General features: G+C 39.4%; 1 protein-coding gene across 2 annotated transcripts; it reads right to left on the reverse strand.

Moving 5' to 3' along the window:
• Window positions 1-3,788: 3,788 nt before the first annotated feature.
• Window positions 3,789-20,886, reverse strand: LOC145479306 (transmembrane protease serine 9-like). 2 transcript variants are annotated; one of them, XM_081457635.1, is made up of 15 exons: window positions 20,593-20,886; window positions 17,221-17,306; window positions 16,352-16,446; window positions 15,700-15,941; window positions 15,086-15,193; window positions 14,280-14,525; window positions 13,678-13,734; window positions 12,763-13,128; window positions 10,917-10,991; window positions 9,961-10,326; window positions 9,316-9,381; window positions 8,555-8,614; window positions 6,345-6,537; window positions 5,398-5,547; window positions 3,789-4,923 (listed from the first exon to the last, which is right to left on the reverse strand). In XM_081457635.1, the coding sequence occupies exons 1-15, from the start codon at window positions 20,678-20,680 to the stop codon at window positions 4,530-4,532; spliced, it is 2,592 nt and encodes an 863-aa protein (XP_081313761.1). In that variant the 5' UTR covers window positions 20,681-20,886; the 3' UTR covers window positions 3,789-4,529. The 2 variants fall into 2 exon arrangements, with proteins under 2 accessions (XP_081313761.1, XP_081313762.1); XM_081457636.1 differs by lacking the exon at window positions 20,593-20,886 and adding an exon at window positions 17,778-17,852.
• Window positions 20,887-22,043: the final 1,157 nt, after the last annotated feature.

Consider the following 22,043-nt stretch of genomic DNA (forward strand, 5'->3'; position numbering starts at 1 on the left):
TTCTCGTGACTAAATTTCAATAACTGGAAAATGTTCCCATTAAATTGTTTTGCATAATTGTGAGACAAAAGTCATTAATTATGCATAGCGCACAAAAACGCAGTGTTCACAAAAAGCACGGGACTCCCGGCTTACTTGTACCGGAGCAATTCTCCAGTGGCAATTTTAATTTCACTGGGAAATTGAATTAGACATCGACGTACCAATAAACATGAACAAAGTATCCTTATGTTTACGTAAGGCATCAGGTTTCTCGCCGAGTTGAAAGTGAAATTCGGTTTTAATTGAGGAAATCACAGATACGATTTTTGTCAAACACATTGTTTCCGTTCCTCGAAATTTCAGCTATAGTCATTAAAAATTCACATTATTTAAGGTGGCTGGCAAAGTTTCCCAGCCCTGACCGGAAGTTATGCTTTGATACCAATACTTTGATACCAATACTGAGTGATGATACAACATCGGTTTCACACAAATACCCAATCATTGGTCAACAGGTTACCATAGCAACAGTTAAGCCGGTTACCTGTGGCAGAAGCTTCAGAGCCATCTCAAATTTTCAAATATTTGATGTCTTTTTGACGCGAGTTATTATGATATTCAAGAAGCCCATGACATTCTCATTTCTTTACATTCAATTTCCTGCACGTCTATTGTCTCTTTCATAAGATCCATTTAGAATGCGTTTGATACTAAAATATCTGGACGAAAATTAATTTTGAGGGGAAAAAAATTAAAATCAGACTATAAACTTTTTTATCACCAAAATCATCATTAGTATTACTTTATTTTATTGCTTTAATCTTATCTCTTTTTCTCCCCTTTCTTTCAGAAGTCAATATATGATTTATGTCGTTTTGTTTTATTTTATTTTAATTCATTTTGTTATTGCATGTTCAAACTATAATTTCAATAGTTATCCAGTACTATGTTATTAAATCTTTGGAAATAGAATTAACAATCGCCTAAGGGTTCGAGTTTTTCTTCCTCCCTGATTTACGAAACATTCTTTTCTTTGTTTGATATTCTCGCTGAAATTATCTGTCATTATAATTATTTTTAGTCGGTATCAGTAAGTTCTGCCACGGTTGTGCGTCGCAATTTTGCCTCCTAACTATAAAACCACCTAAAGCCTCTACGTTGAAAAACTGGCTACTGAGTACGAACTGTTTTAGCTCGCTAGATCACCAAAAAAGATAAAACAAATTACATTTAACGCATTCAATGTTTTTTGACAGTTTCTTATTTTATAAGTTAATTAAAAGACGCCAAATGAACGGTTTTAACCCGTCTTCAGTACTGGCCAACGACGTTACCACCGTGTTTTATGAAGACTGCACGATAATGTCATGATCACATCGTAGACCATGTCATTTTCTGGGTACAATGTATACCAATTTCCTGAAACGCGAGTGACTGATAACAACTGCCACTATGATTGCAGTTTCCTTTTGGAAAAGCACTTTATTATAGTATTGCTTACAAGTAAGAAAACAGTTGAAGAAATAATTGCGTGAAAGCACTATCCAGTGGTACTCAGAAGCTTTCAAGATTTCAGAAAACTTAAGCATAACAATGAACGGAACTCGACTGACTCCGTCGGGCTGCTTAAGTTCAAGTAATAGTACCGCGGAAAGAATCGCAGAAACCTTTGGTTACTGCTTGATTTTCGTCGTTTCGTTCTCTGGAAACACTTTCATTGGAATAATCGTCTATAAGACCAAAGCCATGCGCAAAACAATCAACTTTTTAATCGTTAACATGGCCATGTCTGATCTGGTGATGCCAATTTCCTTCATTTCATTGATCCTAGCGCAGGTAAATCACAGCTCCTGGCCAATCCGTGGTGCTCTTGGCATGGCCACGTGTAAGTTGGTCCAGTTCCTACCAAACGTCTCCATCGCCGTGTCTATTCAAAGCCTGCTACTGATCGCAGTGGATCGATTTGGTGCTGTAGTATTTCCACTCCGTTCTCCAATTATCAGTTCAAAACTGTGCCCCTATCTCATTCTCACCACATGGATTGCCGCCATAATCTTGTTCTCCCCTCATTTGATCGGCTTCGAGCTTGTTGAATACCCAGGGAGACTTGCCTGCGAACTTCGATGGAAAAAGGCATTCGGAGAGACCTCGGACAATCGTATTTACTTAATAATACTTTTGCTGTTATTGGTTTGCATTCCCTTCTGCTTAATAATCATTCTTTACACTAGCATATTTGTAAAGCTTAAGTCACAGAACCGTATAGGCGAGCCATCTTCCAACGCTGAACAGCAACGACTAAAAAGACACAGGAATGTTCTGAGGATGGCAATTGCCATCGTTTTAGGGTTTGCTATATGCTGGGCGCCACTCTCTTCATACTATTTTTACTTCTTACATTCCCATCCTCGAGATGGCAGTGCATTGTCTTGTGGCGTCATAAGCAATTGGTCAACAGTTGGTATGTTTCTGGCTGACACAAATTGTGCTATAAACCCTTGCATATGTTTCGCTTTCAGTGAAAATTATCGTCAACACCTTTGGAGTCTTCTTAAGTGTGTTGGCGAATATTTAGGGTTAATCTTTCAAAGGTCAAGTAACCATAGTTCTTTCGTAGTGTCTCGTGAGGAAACAGCTAAAACCTAAATCCAACACTGTGTGATTAGTGGCTTAGAAAATGCCATGATTCCTAAATCGTTGAGCAACGATTAACTTAATGTTAATAACAGTAGTAATGTTATTTCAGAACCAAAACTGTTCAGTGTACTGTTTCAACCTTTTAAGGCTCGGTTGGAATATATTCCTTTCCAGAAAGATAAATAAACCTAAAAGAACAGCGGGCATGGATCTCACGAAATAAAATTGTTTTCAATTAACAGCTAACGTCAAAACACTTGTTTACGTTAAAAAAATGAAAGATCAGATATTAAATTTTCAAGCGACGGAGGGAAATTTAAGGCAATGTCAGTTTCCTTTATTGAGCAATGTCTTTCTCGGAATTAAATGATGTGGAGGCAGCGTGGTCGAGTGGTTTAGGGCGTTGGTGCTGTAATCCAGATGTCCCGGGCTCAAGGCCTCCACCCTGCCACTAGCGGGATGCGTTTCTCGATAGTCCCGAGTTCAAATCCTCGGTCACGCTTTGTAAATAGCCACCTTGTCTGCCTCCTGCCAGTTGTGACTTTTAACTATGTTACGTGTATTTGAAATATTTGTTTCCTTTGTTTCAGTGGCACGCCTGTAAACTAGCTAAGCTTAGTGCTTGTATAGCTAAGTGCATGTCCACTATAAATAAGATTTACATTTACATTTGCATTTACATTTACATTTACATTTACAATATTGAGAGGAAACTGCGATTAACTGATAACACATTTAGTGTAAGAATATGAACTTTTGATTAAGTTATAATGTTCTGAACTCACCTTGTAAGGCGCATGCTTAGTAAACAATTGTTGATCCACGAAATGCACTATTATTATCAGTTTACACAAGCAGCAAAACAAGCGTTATTACTTTATAGTCCAAGTTATAACTCAGAAAGGTGACAATTAAATGAGTTTAACATCGGCTTTTTAATGAATCCAAAATCATTCAGCCACATCCATTCAACAGATTCCACAGACGGGTTAGTGTACTATATTTTGCCCTTTCCAATTTTCTTTCAGTGCGCTTTTTTTAGACAATACTGCATACATATCGTCAAGTGGACAAATAAAACCTACAAAAATCCAAAACAAATTCCATGGACCGAATTCGAAATATAAAGGGCAATTTCAATTTCAGTTACAAATTCTATGATAAAACACTGAAAAACTAAAAGAAAAGCCTCACCATATTCGCTACCGATCAAAACAAGCCTGTTTTAGTTCCTTTCCTGCATCTACAATGGGCGACAAAAGTGTCGAGACACTTTGCAATAAAATTCGATTTTCCGATCGTCTTGGAAACATTTCCCCCCTTTCCCCCAAACAATATAATGTTGATCGATTGTTCTATTTCTTCGACTGCACAGGCTACAGCGTCTACACAACATTGAATTGGGGGCCCGGGGGTATCGGAGAATTAACGCTACAAGCAAATAAAATAGAATAAGTGCTTAAATATCAAAAAGCGTCATTTTCTAAGAGTCTCAACTACTTTTGTCGCCAATTGTAGCTTCCTGATCAGCTATCGCATGCTCATTGGGGTATTTGTTTCGCCTGTTGAACGAATCGAAGATGTATTCTTGACAAGGAGACTTTTTAGCGAGATAGAACGCAGTTGAGTTTTCACTAAGTGCTAGGTTAAAGCAGAACTTTTGGCGGATTGCGTCCCAAGGGAAAAAATAACTTTTTATCGACTTTTATTTTTTCTGCTGCGCACGAAGAAATAGCTGAATACAATAGTAATATACCATGAACAAGAGAATGCGTTTTCAATGTTTTTATTGACCATTTTTGCCACAAGGTCTTTCTGGTTTCTTCCACGAGTTTAAAAGAAGAATCTTTGTACTATGAACCCGCGATTTATGCTTAATGTTATCCCCCACTAAACCATCGCCAGTTAGATTAGTTCTTGGACATTTCGCTGTTTAGCCACGCCATGAGGTATTTCGTCTTGGCATACACGCCAAACTTTCCGGCCTGCGCACATCCATAGCCCCAGCTGGTGACGCCATGAAGATAAAACTTCCCACCAGTCTCACACACCATCGGTCCCCCACTATCCCCCTGACAGGAGTCAATTCCACCCTGGTCTAGGCCTGCGCAGATCATGGAGTCATGGATCTTCCCTGGGTAGGCTGAGTCACAGCGGGCGCGGCTGACTACGGGAACTTGGACCTGCTGAAGATAGTCTGGAACCAATCCACCGGAAGCAAGTCGACCCCATCCCGTAATCCAGCATTTGGTACCGTCAGTTGGTTCGGCTACGGCTTGCGGCAGACACACCAGATTTACAAACCTTAATAACGGGAGAGAGGATAAGTAGGAACAATTACGGTCAGCCGTTTTGAAGGCGCTTCTTTAACAGTGGCACCTTAAATAATTTATTAAATACAACGGTTATAACTGTTTCAGTTAATTTCAACGATCACGAAGGAAGTTATTGTCCAAATTATATCCTGAACATTTTGTACAGAACAAACCTCAAGTGAGAAGTCGAGATGGTTGGATATTTGTCAAATTTTCATTGCTAGATCTAGATGGTTTTTGGGCCATAGCCACATGGAAAAACGAGGGTTACAATCAATCCACTTTTACCGTACACGCTTGGTCAATAAATAAAGTGTTGTATGGCACAAAGAACACCATTTTTCTTGCTGGAGACATTGGGCAAACCCGAACTTGCAGGGTACTTCCCACCCCCATTTCTGCTGGAGACTGCTTTAAAAACGGACTTGCTGCAATCTTTCCCAAGCTGGCGCGGTGCAAGTACCTGTCTAGCTGAGCTGGTTTTTCCAGTTTAAGTAAGGCGATGTCGTGACTGTATTTGGTCGGCTGGTGGTACGATGGATGGGTTATCACTTTGCTCACGACAATGTCCTGCTCGGTTCCAACGGTGTGTACACGTCTGTGGGCACCAAGTCTTAAAAAGAACATTGATAATTTTGACTTATACTCGTGTAGACTTATACTCGTAACATTTTCCTCGGCGTAGAGGGGAAGCAATTTTGCTTCGTTGTAGCCAAACAGGCTATAGGGTAGGCTGCGAATGTAGACGTACTTCCGGCTGTCGCTCTTTCTCCGCCAAAAATAGCTAACCCGCAATATCGGAGACAAGTGACAGCCGGAAACACGTCTGCGTTTGCAGGCTAGCTATAGTGGCAACTCAAACATTTTGCCCCTGACAAAATTATTTATTATTAAATTATTTATCATTGCTGTAATTGCAAAGAATCAAATTTGGGATTGTAGAAGGAATCATGTACATCCTTATATTGAGGGTTTCCAATTTAGAATTAAAATAAAATATAAAATCGAGAAATATATTGCTGCCAAAGGACATAGGAAACTGTAGAACTCCAATGCGCAGGTTGTCTCCCTCTTGATATTTTAATTTCATAGATTTTGTCATGTAATCAACATTGTATTTGTTATTATACTATAACTTCGTTTCTTTTTTCTTTCCTCTTTCTTAATATTTGCAGCGCATTGTTAGTTTAGTAGTATAACCAGTTTAAAGAATGTATATAAAATAGTATATCATTTGTGCACTCTAAAAAGGCGTAATACTCTAGGCCGCAGATCTGCACTGTTTGGTTATCAGTCAAAAATTCGTTTCAGTCAAATTTGTCTTTCTGTTAAAAACCCGTTTTCGAAAATAGCTAGTCCAGGCGTTTGAGAGCTGCATATCACTTGCGGGAACTAAGTATCTTGTTTTACCTTATGACGATGGAGCTGGGTGATTCATTCAGGACACAGTGAGTCGCTGTTACCACCCACTGATCAGACACCAAGGAACCTCCACAGTAAGGGAAACCGGAAGTAGTACGTAACTGAACTTGCCACGGCCAGTCGCCATGTTTAGCATTCACACCGCCGACAATCCTGGAGTGTGGACGGATGCCGCAAGAACCTTGAAGGCCAAGGAAGGCAAAGATAAGTTGCGTTTTAGCCTAGTGGTGCATCAGTTTGGTGCTTATCGAGACGTATTTGCACCCTCCCATCCCCCCCCCCCGCCCAACCCAGTGAATGGAATGCCAGTCCATCACGTGGTTATCCCCAGCATTACATTCGCCGGTACACATTTATATAACGGGTGAAGAGGCACCATGAGAGAAACGTTTCTTGCCTTAGAACACAGCACAAAGTCATAGCCGAGGCTCGAGCCCGAACTACTTGATCTGTAGTTCAGCATGTTCTATTTGAACACCAAAAAGGCACAGGCACAAGGCAAAGTGAACGATAGCATTTTATAACATAGCGGGCGCGCCAGTCTTATTTAATTCCTGTTGACCCATCATGAACGATATCTCGATGTATTATATTACGCACAGCCGTGCGTATATAAGATGACGTGTAAAGTTTCAATTTAGGTACAAAATTTATGTCGATTTTAGTGCAAGTTTCGGCAATGTGAAGGATATTCTGAACAATCCAAACTCTACTTCGAGCCTTTGACTTTTGCCAAGCTAAGATGTTTACTTAAACTTGAGTATTTTGACATTGTTTGTCTACATTTTCATTCAGTATTTTTGACTTTGTTTGCCCACATTTTCTTTACAATTAATTCGAAGAAGCGAATTTTTCATTGACAATTTTAGAAACCAGATTAAGCGTTTTCGTTCAACCGGTGCTCAACAGATTGTGGCTTGTTAGGATCCTAAAGACCTTTGTCTTCCTTCACTTTGTAGTCAATCACAAATAAAACATGTTTTAGCGCCATGTTGTCGCCATGTTATAAAAGAATTGGTTCATGCTTTTAGCTGTGCGTATATCGAGTTATGGATGCACTTGGGAAGTTTGGAGAGCACTAAAAAAGCTAGAGTTGCTCTCGGCTATCGCCTTAAGCAACTCCTACGCTTCTCTCGCACTCTGCAAACCTCCCGCGTGTATGCATCCATAACTCGTTATAATCCATCAAATATTTTCGCTCGCGCACGATTGGTCTAAACGCGTCACGTGACTAAATATTCCCTAGCTAAAACTGGGAAATAGCCGAGTGATATTCTCCAATTTTCAAAACCGCGCGTTTTGCGAAAAAAAATTGAAGAATAATAAACACAATAGCCTACATTTGGCGCGAAAATGTGCTCGGATATTTGTCCTTGGACGTTATCTGTTCCTCACAGCTCACAGTTTTCTGTTGGTAATAATCAACTTGCTTGTTTTCAAGAGTATTTTGCTATCAAATTGACTGATGTTCTCTAAGAAAAAGGACCATTTCCAAGTGCCATTGTAGCATTTTTTTTCCTAGTTATACGTTTACCATAAATGGCTGGACTGTTTTCATCTTCATCTTTTCTTCACCTTTTCTCTCACTTCCAATTTAATTTTAATACAGAACATTGCCCATTTTGGACTGGAATAAAACAAATCAAATGATCACTGTGTATCGGCGCCATGTTTCCTCTTCGTAATCAGTGCTGCTTCACATCACGAATGAATCCTTGAGCAAAATCTTCTCAGTATTTTCCTGCTGGCTCAATTACTCGGTTTCGTCCGGTGTTATTATTATTATTATTATTTTAATGGTAACAGTTAGGGAGTCAAATGCCAGTATTTTCTACACCCCCGGGGACGGGGGTGCTCGTCAGAAATATTAAAAAGAACCCCTAGGAGGTACCAAGATCCTGTTTTGTAGGCGTGGCTTGAAATGTTTTTCACTCCTAAGAGGTACCAATTCTAAAACAGCACATTTCTCCTGTCATATTTGTTCCGGCTCAATACTATAAAAGGTACTGCTTGAGGTACCGCTGTGAACCTTTTGAGGCTGAACACCCTGAGAGATACCAAAACCGCTTTTTCAAAGGCCAAAAAAGTACGACGAGCATTCCCATACTTTAACTATGGGAATCCTCCCCGGGTATATACGTATGCACTCTATTACTTCACATTTACCGAATTTTGACTATACGTTACAATTCTCTTACCGGATGGTCCTACAGGTGTCGTCGGCGGTGGAGGTGTTGCTGGCGAACTTGTCCCGCATCCTTGAAATATCATATTGAAGGGATATAAAGAAAATTCCACTCAGTGGGGCAACAAATTACCTGAGAGATGAACCCCTATAGGCAGACTGAAAAAGGATGCGGGATTTTGTTCTTTTAAGTTCTTTAAATGTACGTAAAGAAGAACGATCAAAATTTAAATACGATTTTGCTCATTAATGAAGCACTGTTGAAAAAAGTCAAATTGTTGGGAAAAAATATGACGCATAGTTTTATTTTGGAGAAAAAGCTGTGAGATAATTTTTGATGATAACTCGGGGACTTTCTGGTTCAAAGAAATTTGCATCTCCACTTCCCACTTATAAAGTCGAGCAAATTATTCTTAATTAATCCGTCTCTGCTAGTCAGTAATTTCACACTCTTTTACATGTAGTCATACTGTACCAGTTGATAATTGCCTAGCTTAATTACTTTTTATTTGTCAGTTCTTTACTGAAATGTCGTGGTTAACAACTAGTTGATTAGCATACTTTTTCAGTGAACATTTTGTGAAATCACTTATTATCTTTGTTTTTGATAATGGGCAAACGTTGTCGGTATTAATGCTTGGCGTTTAACCGAAGAAGTCGAGTTAACTATTCAGAGTTGTTTCTGTTAGGGGATTATTTTATAGTTCATGTTTATCAAACTAAGCCCATGTTTTCTGCCTTTATGTTATGAGACATCTCTATAGTATAGCCTACCGTTGCTTCCAGATGAGGTGGGCGTAGGCACTGGTGGTTTTGTTGTTGCTGGGGGCGGTGTTGAACCTTATAAAAATAATTTATAGGAAACAACGTCAGTTCTTCGACCCTTTTAAAAGTCTGTCCGAAAAAGGAACTTCCCAGTGAGAATTGGTTATCTCTGTCATCTGAGAAATGACGCCTTGTTCCACAGTGATAGCTGAGATCTGAGTTCTGCATAATTTACTGCTGATTGCTGCGAAATGGACTGAAATTTTATATGAAAGCTGAGGAACCACTGGAAATACAACTGATAACTGAGATTCAATTCCAACATCCCTAATCAGACTTTCTAGAATCAACCATTCATTCTTCAGTAGAACACGAAAAGACACGAAGCGGGTTATATGCAAAAACGAATGGGGCTGCATAAACAGACTGTGGGCAAACTATGGCCTGTTTTATGACAAATTGCGCCAATTTTTACACGGCAAGTTGCACTATTTCTAAAAGCAGAATGTTCTTGAATAACAAGCATTAACATTCCCTCTACGATAAAACTTACTTTTACTGCTTTATAAACTCATATTCAGAACTTCTGTCTGAGAAAGCGAACACAATAACTTCTCTTACTAAACAACAGGGTGAACATAAAGAAATCCTGACCTAGATCGTTGTTGCCACAATACCGTAGATGGCAGGTGGGTGTTCGCCACAACTCATACACGTAGTAACCACCGCAGTTACGAACCCGGATGTCTCTATACCAATAGCAAGGATTGCTGGACCAATGAAAACAAACTTTACGTTTGACAGCACCTTCAGCTACTGTTGGATGCAAGCCATTAAGCCAGCCTGGCGCATGCGTTCCGCAGTGGTGTGTGGGTACAACTTGATCAGGCATCTGTGTGCCTGCGCCTCCTTCGAACTTATACCACTGCTTTGTAAACGGTACATCACATTTGAAGTTACTAAGCGCCTTGAATCCTCTAGCACGATCCGTATCATTCAGTACTTGGTAGTTTGAACATTCTACAGCAAAACAATTGTTTAACTAATTAACAATTATTGAACGAGGTTAAGCAATGTTGTGATTTTTCAATGGCGAGCAGTTCAGTTATTTGCAGAAGCCGAAGGCTGAGCCAAATAATTGAGCTGCGAGACACTGACACATCACGATATTGTGCGATATTTTGCGATAACTCTCCCATACCAGGTTTACTTCACGTTAAGGACAGTGCAGAGTATCTGCGTGCTACATAATTCCATTTGTCACGATTACGCGCAATGTTTTGCCCTATTAGAACACAAAAGCTTCTCATAAATTTGTGCCATTTTCTTCTTTAAGTTACAATACAAACTGACAAGAGAATATGCATTAACATTGAACTTTGAGGAGCTTCAACTGAATAGAGTTGTGGTGTTAAATATAGCTTTATTATTTTCATAACGTTTCGCTGTTTTAATCTTTACGTGGACAATATATGTATCTGTGACGTTGACTGTGGGAGCCGGAGCCCCTGGACACCTCCACTACGGACACTTGCGCGTTTCTGTTTGGTGTCCGCGTCATTAACCGTGGTTTTCATCGTATTTGGAATTCGTAAATCTTGCCATCTTACCGTATTGACCTGTTGGGGTCGTTGGAGGTGGAGGTGTTGGTGCTGACGTTGTAACTGGGGGTGGACGTGAACTTCCTAGAAATCAGACAACATGCAAAACACTGTTATGGTATTTGGGCGATCAGTGAGCATGTTAACTTAAATCAAAGGCTCTTTAAGCCAACTCGTGATATTTGAAACGGACAAGCTCAGATAATGCATGTGACAAGTAAAAAAAAGATTTTAAGCTTATTTAGGTGGAATATTTGGGCTGTTTTGATTGTAACTACCGATAAAGTAATCACGTCTTTAAAAAAAACAGACTGAATGGGTTATGTGCACAGTACTTTATACGTACCCTGGTGTGCAAACGGTCTTATTTCTTGCCAAGCTTTTAACGGATGGTTTGTGTTTATATAGGTAACGTAAAATAAATGTTTAAGTCATAAAAGTAATAAAAATTATATAAGAAAATGAGACGGCATGGAAAATTTGATTAATTCTTGACAGAAAAGCTCTTAACGAGCCTGAAACCTTCGCACATAAATCGTAGCAACATTTCGATCAATAGCCGCTTCCAAGGCTATCGATGGATCGAAATTTTAAACCCACCTTTGCTGCATACCAAATAGTCCTTAATTTGGGAACTCTTTTTGGGCTCCAAACTCGAAATATCATCACTTTAGTAGCCATTTTGTTGACAATATCAACGGTCGGGCAAATGTCGCCCCTCTCGCGAAATTCTCTGCTCAGCAGAATAACCACTAAAACATTTTAACGACCCATGGACTGACTGACTAACTGACTGACTGACTGACTGACTGACTGACCAAGTGAATTACTTCTTCCTCAGCAAACTGCCATAATTCTCTCTCGCTACGCTATCACTTGTCAAAAACAGATCGAAAAAAGTATCATGATGAACAAATAAAAACTTTAAAAACCAAATTTCTCTCACCTTAGTCAGAATTAAATATAAAAAAGTGTCACCACATGCATAATCAGCTCTTATTTGCCGCTGGTCCCCTGTCATGCTACCCAAATACTTTTAATAATAATAATAGTAATAATAATAATAATAATAATAATAATGATGATGATAATAATAATAATAATAACAATACCAATAATAATAATAATAATAATAAAAGATTTATTGATACTGAAAAATCCGATTAGCGAATTCAATGTAAAGACGCTGGTATGAACCGGTGATCATTACATAAAACACAATTCACCAAATATGTACAAAAACCTATACACTACATTTGTGTTGTGCCTGATCTAATTCTATTAAAAAGTTAAAAGTTAAAATTCTTAGCGTTTTAAAAGCACGCAGGTCTTTGTGGGAGTCATTACATTCCTTTGCAGCAGCACACTCGAAGGTTGACTGCCCTATAGCTGTTTTGTATCTTGGGAGATGAAGTTCCCTTCTGTCTCTCAGGGCCTTACGACGAAATTCCTGATCTCGGTACAAAATACCCTTGAAGTTGCCTGGGAGAGTGATAATCATTTGCGATTTTATATAATAACTGCAGACGCAAATAACGGCGCCTGTTAGATAAAGTTAACAGGCCAAGTCTCTCCCTCATTGAATGTGTGCACGTTAAGTGATTTTTTCTTTAAATTATTTTGGATTCCCACATAATTGCAACTGAATCAGTAGTTGGTATAGCATTGTCATTTAGGAAAAAGTGCTAAAACTGTACTGATTTCGAGCAAAGCTAAAGTGAAGCGAAACGGAAGTAGAGCTTCCTTCTCTTAATTTTAGCTTTTCTGTTAGCAGCTTTTCAGCCCAAATAATCTTTCATTATTGTACTAGGTAATTTCTGTCAGGAAAACCAAACCCCCTTTTACGCTACAGTACCTTGATCGCTGTTGCCACAGTACCGCAGATAGCAGGTGGGTGTCCGAGCCAGCAAATACACGAAGTAACCACCGCAGTTACGAACCCGGATAAATATAGACCATTTGCAAGGATTGCCGGACCAATGAAAACAAACTTGGCGTGAGACAATCCCTTCAGCTACTGTTGGATGCGAGCCATTAAGCCAGCCTGGTGCATGCGTACCGCAGTGGTGTGTGGGTACAACTTGATCAGGCATTTGTGTGCCTGCGCCTCCTTCGAACTTATACCAATCCGTTGTAAATGGTCGATCACATTTGAAGCTATTAACGGTCTTGAATCCTTTGGCACGGTCACTGTCACTCAGAACTTGGTAGTTTGAACATTCTAGAGAAAAGCAATTGTAAAAAAAAAAAAAAATTGCAGTTAACTGTCGTGATAACCTTAAACGAGTGCTTAGTCATGCAGATGGTTACAGGATATGAGTTGAATTTGGATTTCCCTAGCTGCGTTCATAGTGTATACTTGCTGAAGAGTTGTCGGAAATATATTTCTTTTTGGTAGTGTAAATTGCAATGGCATTTATAATTCTTCACGAAAGTGAGAATTCCGTGGAAATTGACCTTTAGCAATTCATGTGCATGCTACTTGGAACTATTCCCTAACGTCTGACAGCAGTAGAGAGCTATTTAGGATTTCATTAAGTTTAACAGTCTGGTTAGCCTGGAAACGGTGCCTTCCAGAGAAAGCAGGAACCGTACTTTTTCGGGAATAATTTTGCCATTTAGTTATTAGAACGAACTGATCACAATGTCGTTAGCTTAAAATATCATTGTTTTAATTTTTTTTACTGCTTTGTCGGTAGTGGCTTGTTGTATAGCTCATGCAGCCGATCAAACTTCTTCAGTTATTTTTAGTAGAACATATTTGGCTTACCGCTGCTCCCAGGTGTCGTGGGCATGAGAGGAGTAGATGGGGGTGGCGGTGAGCCTCCTAGAAACAACACGAGCAACAGAGTTTGTCATGTCACCTAAGTTCATGTCAGTGCGTATAAAGGAAAAGTCAATTGCAAAATAAGGCTAATAAATGCGCCGTAGAGACCAAACACCGATGGTCAGCAAAGGAGACATTCATCCCCTTGCAAGGCAGACCACCCTAAAGAAGAAAAAAACATCAAAACTTTTCGAGATAAAAGTACCAACAACAACCAATTTAATCATTTCTCGAAGCTAAGTACTGGGACCCTTACTTCCTTCTTTTTTAAAACATTTTCATTTTTTTTTTTTACAATTGCTTTTCTCTAGAATGTTCAAACACTGCATAAAACCTGACGAACTGACAATGGTAACCTGCTTATAGTTTTATTATAGCTAGCTTGTAGCTCTTAACTGTTTTTGTGACCGTTGTAATCCTCAATGATTTTGATTATATATAATTCTCTTGCTTGCTGTACCAGATGATTTATTTCTGTGATTAACTAGTCACGATCTCATTAAAGATTCTTATAGTCAGCTACAAACATGTGACGTGTTCCAAACCTCCTCCTCCCGTGATTCCCGTGTGCTGCTTGATCCAAGCTCGGAACTTTGTGACTCGTGCGAACACAGAGAAAAGCTGGTTAGCATCGCATGATCCAGAGCCCCAACTGACGGCACCGTGCAGGGTGTAGGTTTTCATGTCCGAATTCAGGCACGCATACGGACCTCCACTGTCGCCATGACAACCGCTTAATATTGTATTCTCGACGCCCGCGCACAACATTTGTGGAGTTAAAGGGATTGGAACTTGAAAGAGAGAATGATATATAAGCACAAATGAGATATCAGCCTGGAACTCGCATATCTAATGTCCAGCCTAGTCTCGTGTTCAGTCAGGCCAAAGTTTTACTTAGCTTTTGACAACGAGGCCGTGACTTACACTCGGAATACGAAGCTGATTGATCAATTCAATTCAATTCAGTTCAATTCTTTATTTACACTATACAGGTTATTTACATACAATTTAAAAGGTAACTGTACTGAAAATAATAAAAAATTAAGAAATGTGAAGCCACAAAGAAATAAAATTTGTTTGTGAGCGGTGACCAAAGTAGCAAGAGCTTTCTGGTTGGGCACAGACATGGTCAAATTAACGGCAGCAAAAAAATTAATTCAGCTGAGCTACATACACTACGTTACAACATACTGACATACAACATTCACACTAATAGCGACAAAATCAAACTAACAGCAAAATAAAACAGCAGCAGCAAAATTTAGTTTGATTATTCCGGCAGAAGGTGACATTTGTACTCATTTCGGTTTCTATGATCTTTAGACAGCTATAATAGAACTTTTTGAAATACCTCCAGCGGCTTGAATCTTTTGTTGGCACTTCCCTTTGTCGATGGGCGGCATCATGGCCTGCTGTAGGATGGGATGAGAACTTCCTGGATGTTTGATCTTTCCCCAGCCTAGAGAAAGCAATGGGATAATTTTGCAATTTTAAGCATCGATTAGATTCAAGAAATTAAGAATCAGAATCGAGTAATTTTTTCATGTATATTATTAATTTATTTATTTATTATTACTTTTTTGCCGACTGTAGCTCTTGTAATCTCACTTGGCAATGCACATTTGGAAAAAAAAGTGTACTTATCATTTTCTCTTTACTTTTGTGTTCACAGTTTAAGATTGGTTTTCTAACAAATTAATCTTTCAATTGTTGGGAAGCAACGACAGCAATGAGCTCGGTGTTGGGTCTCGACTTCACCGAAGTTTATGTTTTATTTCCAACATTCTAGAGTAGAAAGGGAAAAGCGACAATTGCCGATCTAGATTCACCAAGGCCAACAAGACGAGTTAAATCTAATGGGAAATAATAGCAGTGGACAGATAACGCAAACATCCAGCTCATAGACTTTCCATACGTTGTCTTTAACCACACTATTGAAATCATCAAAGCGGTCACGCTGATCACCTGTGATGTAGCATTTTGATCCTATGGGAATATCGGAGTCATGAGATGGTAAGCAGATAGGATTCACTCTCTGGGAAAGCTTTACAGCACTGGCTAGTTGAATCAAGGCGATGTCATTGTTGATTACGCTTGGGTTATACTGTGGGTGGTAGATGATTTGTTTGGCTCCAACCGTTTCCTCTGTGCCCTCGTTTGTGTTGCGATTGTGATCACCCACGACAATTTTATAATCAGCAGGATTTCTACCAAAAAGACAAGGGAGAATGATGACTGGATGCTGAATGAGTGTAGGGTAAAATTTTCGAGGAATAAACCCAGCAGGCTTTCACACTCTCTTACGACGGGGAATAGGGGATGGGGTGGCGGCGGGGTATGCCACCTCCTAAGGAACAATACAATTTAGCAACTTGAAGTGATTTTCGAACATCCACCGTCTTGAATGTGCCCATTTTGGGTCTGAATAGGATTTAAAGACATTTTGACTGTTGGAAGGGTTGGTGGGGTAGTCAGGTTGTTTGGTTGGTTAGTCGGTCGATCGATCGGTAGGGTGGGCGGGGGGGTGGGGTGCGGTCGGTCGGTCGGTCGGTCGGTCGGTCGGTTGGTTGAATCTATTGTTGTTACTTGCAGCTATGCACTTTAAGCGAACACTTACAAACTGCCTGCCACGCAGTGAGCAGCGGTTACTATCCAGTCAGAACTAATCAGTGATCCTCCACAGATAAAACTTCCATAACGCTGTAAAGCTATCTAAAAAAATCAAACAAAATATTTTTTAATTTACATTCCTCATTTCTCTGCAAGCGATGTATTGACTGAGTTGAAGCAAAAGTTGAACCAACTGTAGTTTATTAGAGTGAGGATAATGAACTATAATCTACTAGTTTTCAGTCATCACTTATCACCAGTCACGTGATCAATGATAAGATAAGTTCCCTCCGTGCTGCACCCCATCCAACTGAGCAAATCAAACACATAACGTAACAAAGGAAATATCTCGTAGAATTTTCCGTAACGGCTCGTGTACGCTTTGTTTTGTTCTTACCACATTTTGACGTCATCTGCGATTTATGACTAAGCAGATGCACGGCAACATGGAGTCTATTTGTTAAGTAGACCGCTTTTGTGATCGTTGGTCTTACACTGTTACTGAAGAATTAGATGAAGTAAGTCCACAGTACTCCAACCTTCCCTGCCATTCGGATATCCTTAAGTAATCTGTGTTGTTTCAGGAAAATCTCCAGGCTATTACATCGATTGGCCGGGAAATGAGAGTAATAATACAGTCATTCAAATCACCCATGACGTGAGGGAAAATAACACAAACATTCTGGTTTGAGGTGCACATTGAAAACTAAGAGCAGTGACGACGATTACAACGAGCAGGATTAAGATCCTAGTATTTTATCTTATATGATGACTGTGTATTCAGTCAGTTTGTTGCTTGAATTGAAGCGAGTCACTCCAAACAGCCAGAACGTAGAACGCAATGAAATAGTTTCATGTCATGTACATTGTCTTTACCTGCCACGGCCAAGCTCCTGGCTTAGCATCCTGGCCTCCTATGACACGTGACTGAGAAATGGGCGTAAAGCCACAGGGCAGTTGCCCTGCAATGAAATGAAAAGAAGAACGCAATTGTTGTAAGCTAGTGTACTGGGCTTGAATATAGATCGAGTAGGGAAACATATTGAAAAAAAAAACATTACTGACTTGAAAAGATGCATTGAGCGGATGAAACTTGGAGAGATGACATTGAAAACGTGAAGTGCGCCTTTAAAATAAACCACTCAAAACAGTTAAGAGAAGTGTTATTCCGTGTTATCTGATTAAAATCATTTCAAACTGAGCCCATCTTTAGCTGAGAAGCGATTAGAACGTTAACTGAAGCCAAACTGGTGGCATGTGAACAATGATAAAAACCTGAATAAAATGGCAGAACAACTTCGGAACCATCAACATCCTTTAACACGAAAGAGAATGACACGTTTCCCGATCATATTTTTAAAAAAATCCGTTAAAAACTAGGTATCGCTTTAAAAAAAAAAAAGATAGAAATAACCACGCGAATTCGTTTTCACCTGTTACAGTACTTCCTAACAGCAGCAGCAACACTAGTAGTATCATCTTGACTCCTTTCATCAAAGATGAATGCAAAAATCAACTTTATCAAAGGCATTTATGCTCGCGAATTGATGGAGCCATTGACAAATTAAATTTTACTACTTTTAAAAAGGAAAACAAACTCGAGATTTCTTGAAATTTTTCTACAAATATTTTCTTTGCTAATCGATGTTCATAAAAGCAAGCCCCCTTGATTTTCTCGTCAAGACATTGAAAATGAACACAAACCTTTTGATTCAACCCACACACTACGTAAACAGCTGTATGTAAGACTAAACAAAACTGAATTAAGACCTTTCCAAAATTATTGCATTTGATTTTTAGCGTGCATAGGGCAGGGTTTGTATTTACCGAGCTGTGATTACTCTGAGCAAGAAAAAAAACAATTAACATCGGATAATTATAAATCCTTTATAACCTAATTGCATTTTATACCTACCATATACATTACTCAGAGCTTTGTATTTTTTTAGCTGAGGCTAACTCTTGTTACCAAATGTGACCCGTTCCTTGAGTTCAATTAGCGATAAACTTTAAAGAGAAGCCGCCGGCATGTTGTTCATGCGAGTGTTTGCACCAGGAGGAGAAAATATTTATTCTTAATCCACAATGGGAATTTTGAGACTCAGTTTGGTCAAGAGATTATCTCTTGGTTTGGTAAAGTACTGGGCCCGGTTGTTCAAAACCACGATTAAACTAACCTCCGATTAAGCCTAATCGTCGATTAAATTTCCCAATCGTGGTTTAACCCGCCGATTAGAGTTTGATTAGCACCAATCGGGCTTTGAGCAACGCAATCTAATCGCAGATTTTAAAATTTTAATCGTCGGTTAATCAATTTAATTCCCGATTAGCGCTAATCGCGGTTTTGAACAACCGGGCCTTGTTCTCTACCTTCAACATTCATCAAAAATAGGTTTTACTAAAACTCTCATTTTTGTAAAACGCAGCTGTTCTGCTAGGTATACTAAGATTACAGTTTTATAAACTTTTAAGTTTCTATAACGCATATTTATGGGAGGCGCGGTGGCCTCATGGTTAGTGCGCTCGTCTCCGGATCAAGCGGTCCGGGTTCGAGCCGTGGCCGGGGACATTGTGTTGTGTTCTTGGGCAAGACACTTTACTCTCACAGTGCCTCTCTCCACCCAGGTGTATAAATGGGTACCGGCGAACTTAATGCTGGGGGTAACCCTGCGATGGACTAGCATCCCATCCAGGGGGGAGTAGAAATACTCCTAGTCGCTTCATGTTACAGAAACCGGGATAAGCTCCGGCCTGATGGGTCACTTGGCTCGTATGCAGACTTTACCTTACCTTCACCTTACCTATCGCATATTTAAAAAATAGATAACTGAAATTGAAAGAAAAGAGCGCGAACGCCTAACAGATACCGAAGCAATCCCTTAACCTGTAATGTGGCCCCCTGGGAATGATGGTATTCAACTGATTATTAGTAGTCTTGGGCCCATGACAGATTATTATTTTTTATATCTTATCCTTCATTAGTTAACTCTAAGTAAACTGCCTTGAAGTGTTGGTCTAAAATTTAACTAATCAACGGGTCAAGAGCTATAGAATTTCAGAGGTAGTCTTTGTAATGTGGTTCTCAGCCTGCGTGGATTTTCACTAGTTATGTGATGTGTAGAATGTTAATGAGTATATTCTATGTTCCCTTGTTAACTGAAGACAGACTGGGTTCACATGCTACTCTCATCATGTAACTGAATCAAATGACAGTGGAGGGCCACCATGCACACGTGCGCCACTATGCACACGTGCACCACCATTCACACTTGATATCATCGTGCGACCTCAGCTTCTTGCTGCTGCTTCCTTTGCGAGACGTGACCGCAAATGGGACAAAAGCGTGGCTGATCACGCAAAAAATAATAACTGAATCAAATGACAATGGAAGACAAATGCACTATGCACACGTGATATCGTGCGATCTCCTTGCTACACTTTCCTTTGCAAGGTCTGATCGCGAAGAAGACAAAGACATGGCTGCTGATCACGCAAAAATAGATTGTTTTGCTACCGATGCCGGATTATAGTTTAAGTTTAGTTCGATGTTAGTTCGATGCAATCAGGACAGGACCAGGGTCCTTTCAGTTGTTGCCAAAAAACAACTTTTATTGTGTTAAACGGCAAAATGACGGGGGGCAGAGAGAATTCTAACAAACGAAATAAATCACTTACAAATACTGGCGAATAAAACATCGTTGCGGTCTGTTGCCGTGCCAACAAAGTAACTAAATTTATCCCTTATTCTCCTGCTTAGTTCACTGTAGTTCAATATTTACCCTGCGAAGGGTAAATGATACGAGATCTAAGTCATGATTCTTGGATCAGGCGTGAGAAGGAATGAAGGATACTCGGCATGTTCAGTTGTACAAGAAATGCTACTCTTTTATTGTGATAATCTTTACTTCCTTAAGAAGTCACAAATCGAGAGCAAAAAAGCATGGCAAGTGTTAATTAGAAGAGAGGGTAGATTTAACCCTAATGGATGAAAAGACGATTGAATTTAAAAAATCACTAACACTCCGTTGACCAAAACTTGCTCCACCAGAGATACTGTCGCCGTGGCCAGTATATAGGGCTTCAGTAAAACTTCCCTGAGAGTATTCTCATCAGGGATAATCTTACGGATTCATCCGGTTGTAGAGCCACAGTTTGCAGCACAGCTGCCGCAAATTAAATTCCTCAAAAGTACCAAGTTTGAGGCAAATGTTATCCATGCGATGGATTTTGCATCTGTCTGTAACATACCTTGGATTGTATCTTGCCAGAAAGTGCGAAACTCGACAAACTTGCCGACAAATTGTGAAGCAACTTCCTCGACGGCAGATTCACCCATGACACGAAGAGATCACGAAATTCGTCATTACGTGATCACCTTTTTTTTAAAATCATGTGAATGAAGCAAGTCACTTCAACAGACGTGAGAATCATATTTTCGAAATTTTGACCCCTTGGTCTCTAAACCAAAATATTCGCAATATTTTCACGTCTTCAGATAAATTTGCTGGTATGATCACAAAGAGCTGTCAAGAAAAAGTTAAAACTAGCTGATGAAAGACGAAATGTGTTTTTTCTGACAATTTATGTGGCTCTCGTGTTGTTATCCACTAAAAAAAAAAAACAGCTGGCAGCTGATGAATACAGTTAAAAAAGTCCTTAAATTACCCGATCAGATTCTTTAGATTTCCTCTGTGTATTCGCTATTGTATTTACTTTTATCATTTTTATCCCTGTTATTTATTGATTTATGATAAGATCTGCTGTTATTCATGAAAATAAAGTCATTCTATTACACTGAGGGAAGCCACAAGTATGTCTCAAAAATACTCTTTTTTTAAATTTGTTTAAAATTCTTATGCGACTGTAACTTTATAGATGAAGTCAAAATAGAAGATAATTGGATGAGTTTTTCCCTGATGTTCTGAATAACCAAGGGCTAGGTAAGAGTAACATAGTTGTTTTCCCCGTACATGTCATCATTTGTTGTCTAATCATGCCCACTCTGCAGTAAAACGAAAACAAAATAATTTCTAACTTAGTGCAAGTAAGAATTGATCAGACAAAAATAGCCCTTCTATAGTTTAATGCAACAAACCAAACATAAGCGGCCCTAGGATAGTTGTTAATACAACAAACGTACTAAACAAAAATACGGAAATTTTACTAAAACAAACTTTCTAGAATCAAGTGATCGAAAACGAAGATGTCGTCAAGTGACAACTCCTTAAATATTCACTTCTTAGCGTGATTACGTAACCTGCATACCAATTTTGTACGGTAAGACCACTGCCGAATTTCCAATCCGGCATCTGGCATCCAGCATGGGTTAGGGTTGATACGAAATTCAGTAGACCAAGTTTGATATAGACAAAGTATGTTATAGAGAAGAGTTCGACAGATGTAAAATCCATCGCATGGATAAGATTTGTCCCGAACTTAGTACTTTTGAGGCATTTGCAACAACTGTGCTGCAAACTGTGGCCATCCGCGTCGAGAGATGTTTGTTATCACGTGATCACTTCTTTTTTTTTTAAATCACGTGAATGAAACCATAATGGGCATCCGTCAGAGATTATGGATACGCGCTCTGGGTGGTAGTTCTTTAGCAGAGCGTCGGGTGTGATCGGTGCGTAAAAAGGGCCTGCAAGAAAGCCATTTAAACAGACGTCTGAGGTCAATAGTAACAGGGAATTTAACAA

The sequence above is a fragment of the Orbicella franksi genome, chromosome 2 (assembly GCF_964199315.1).
Source record: "Orbicella franksi chromosome 2, jaOrbFran1.1, whole genome shotgun sequence".
Classification (NCBI taxonomy): domain Eukaryota; kingdom Metazoa; phylum Cnidaria; class Anthozoa; order Scleractinia; family Merulinidae; genus Orbicella; species Orbicella franksi.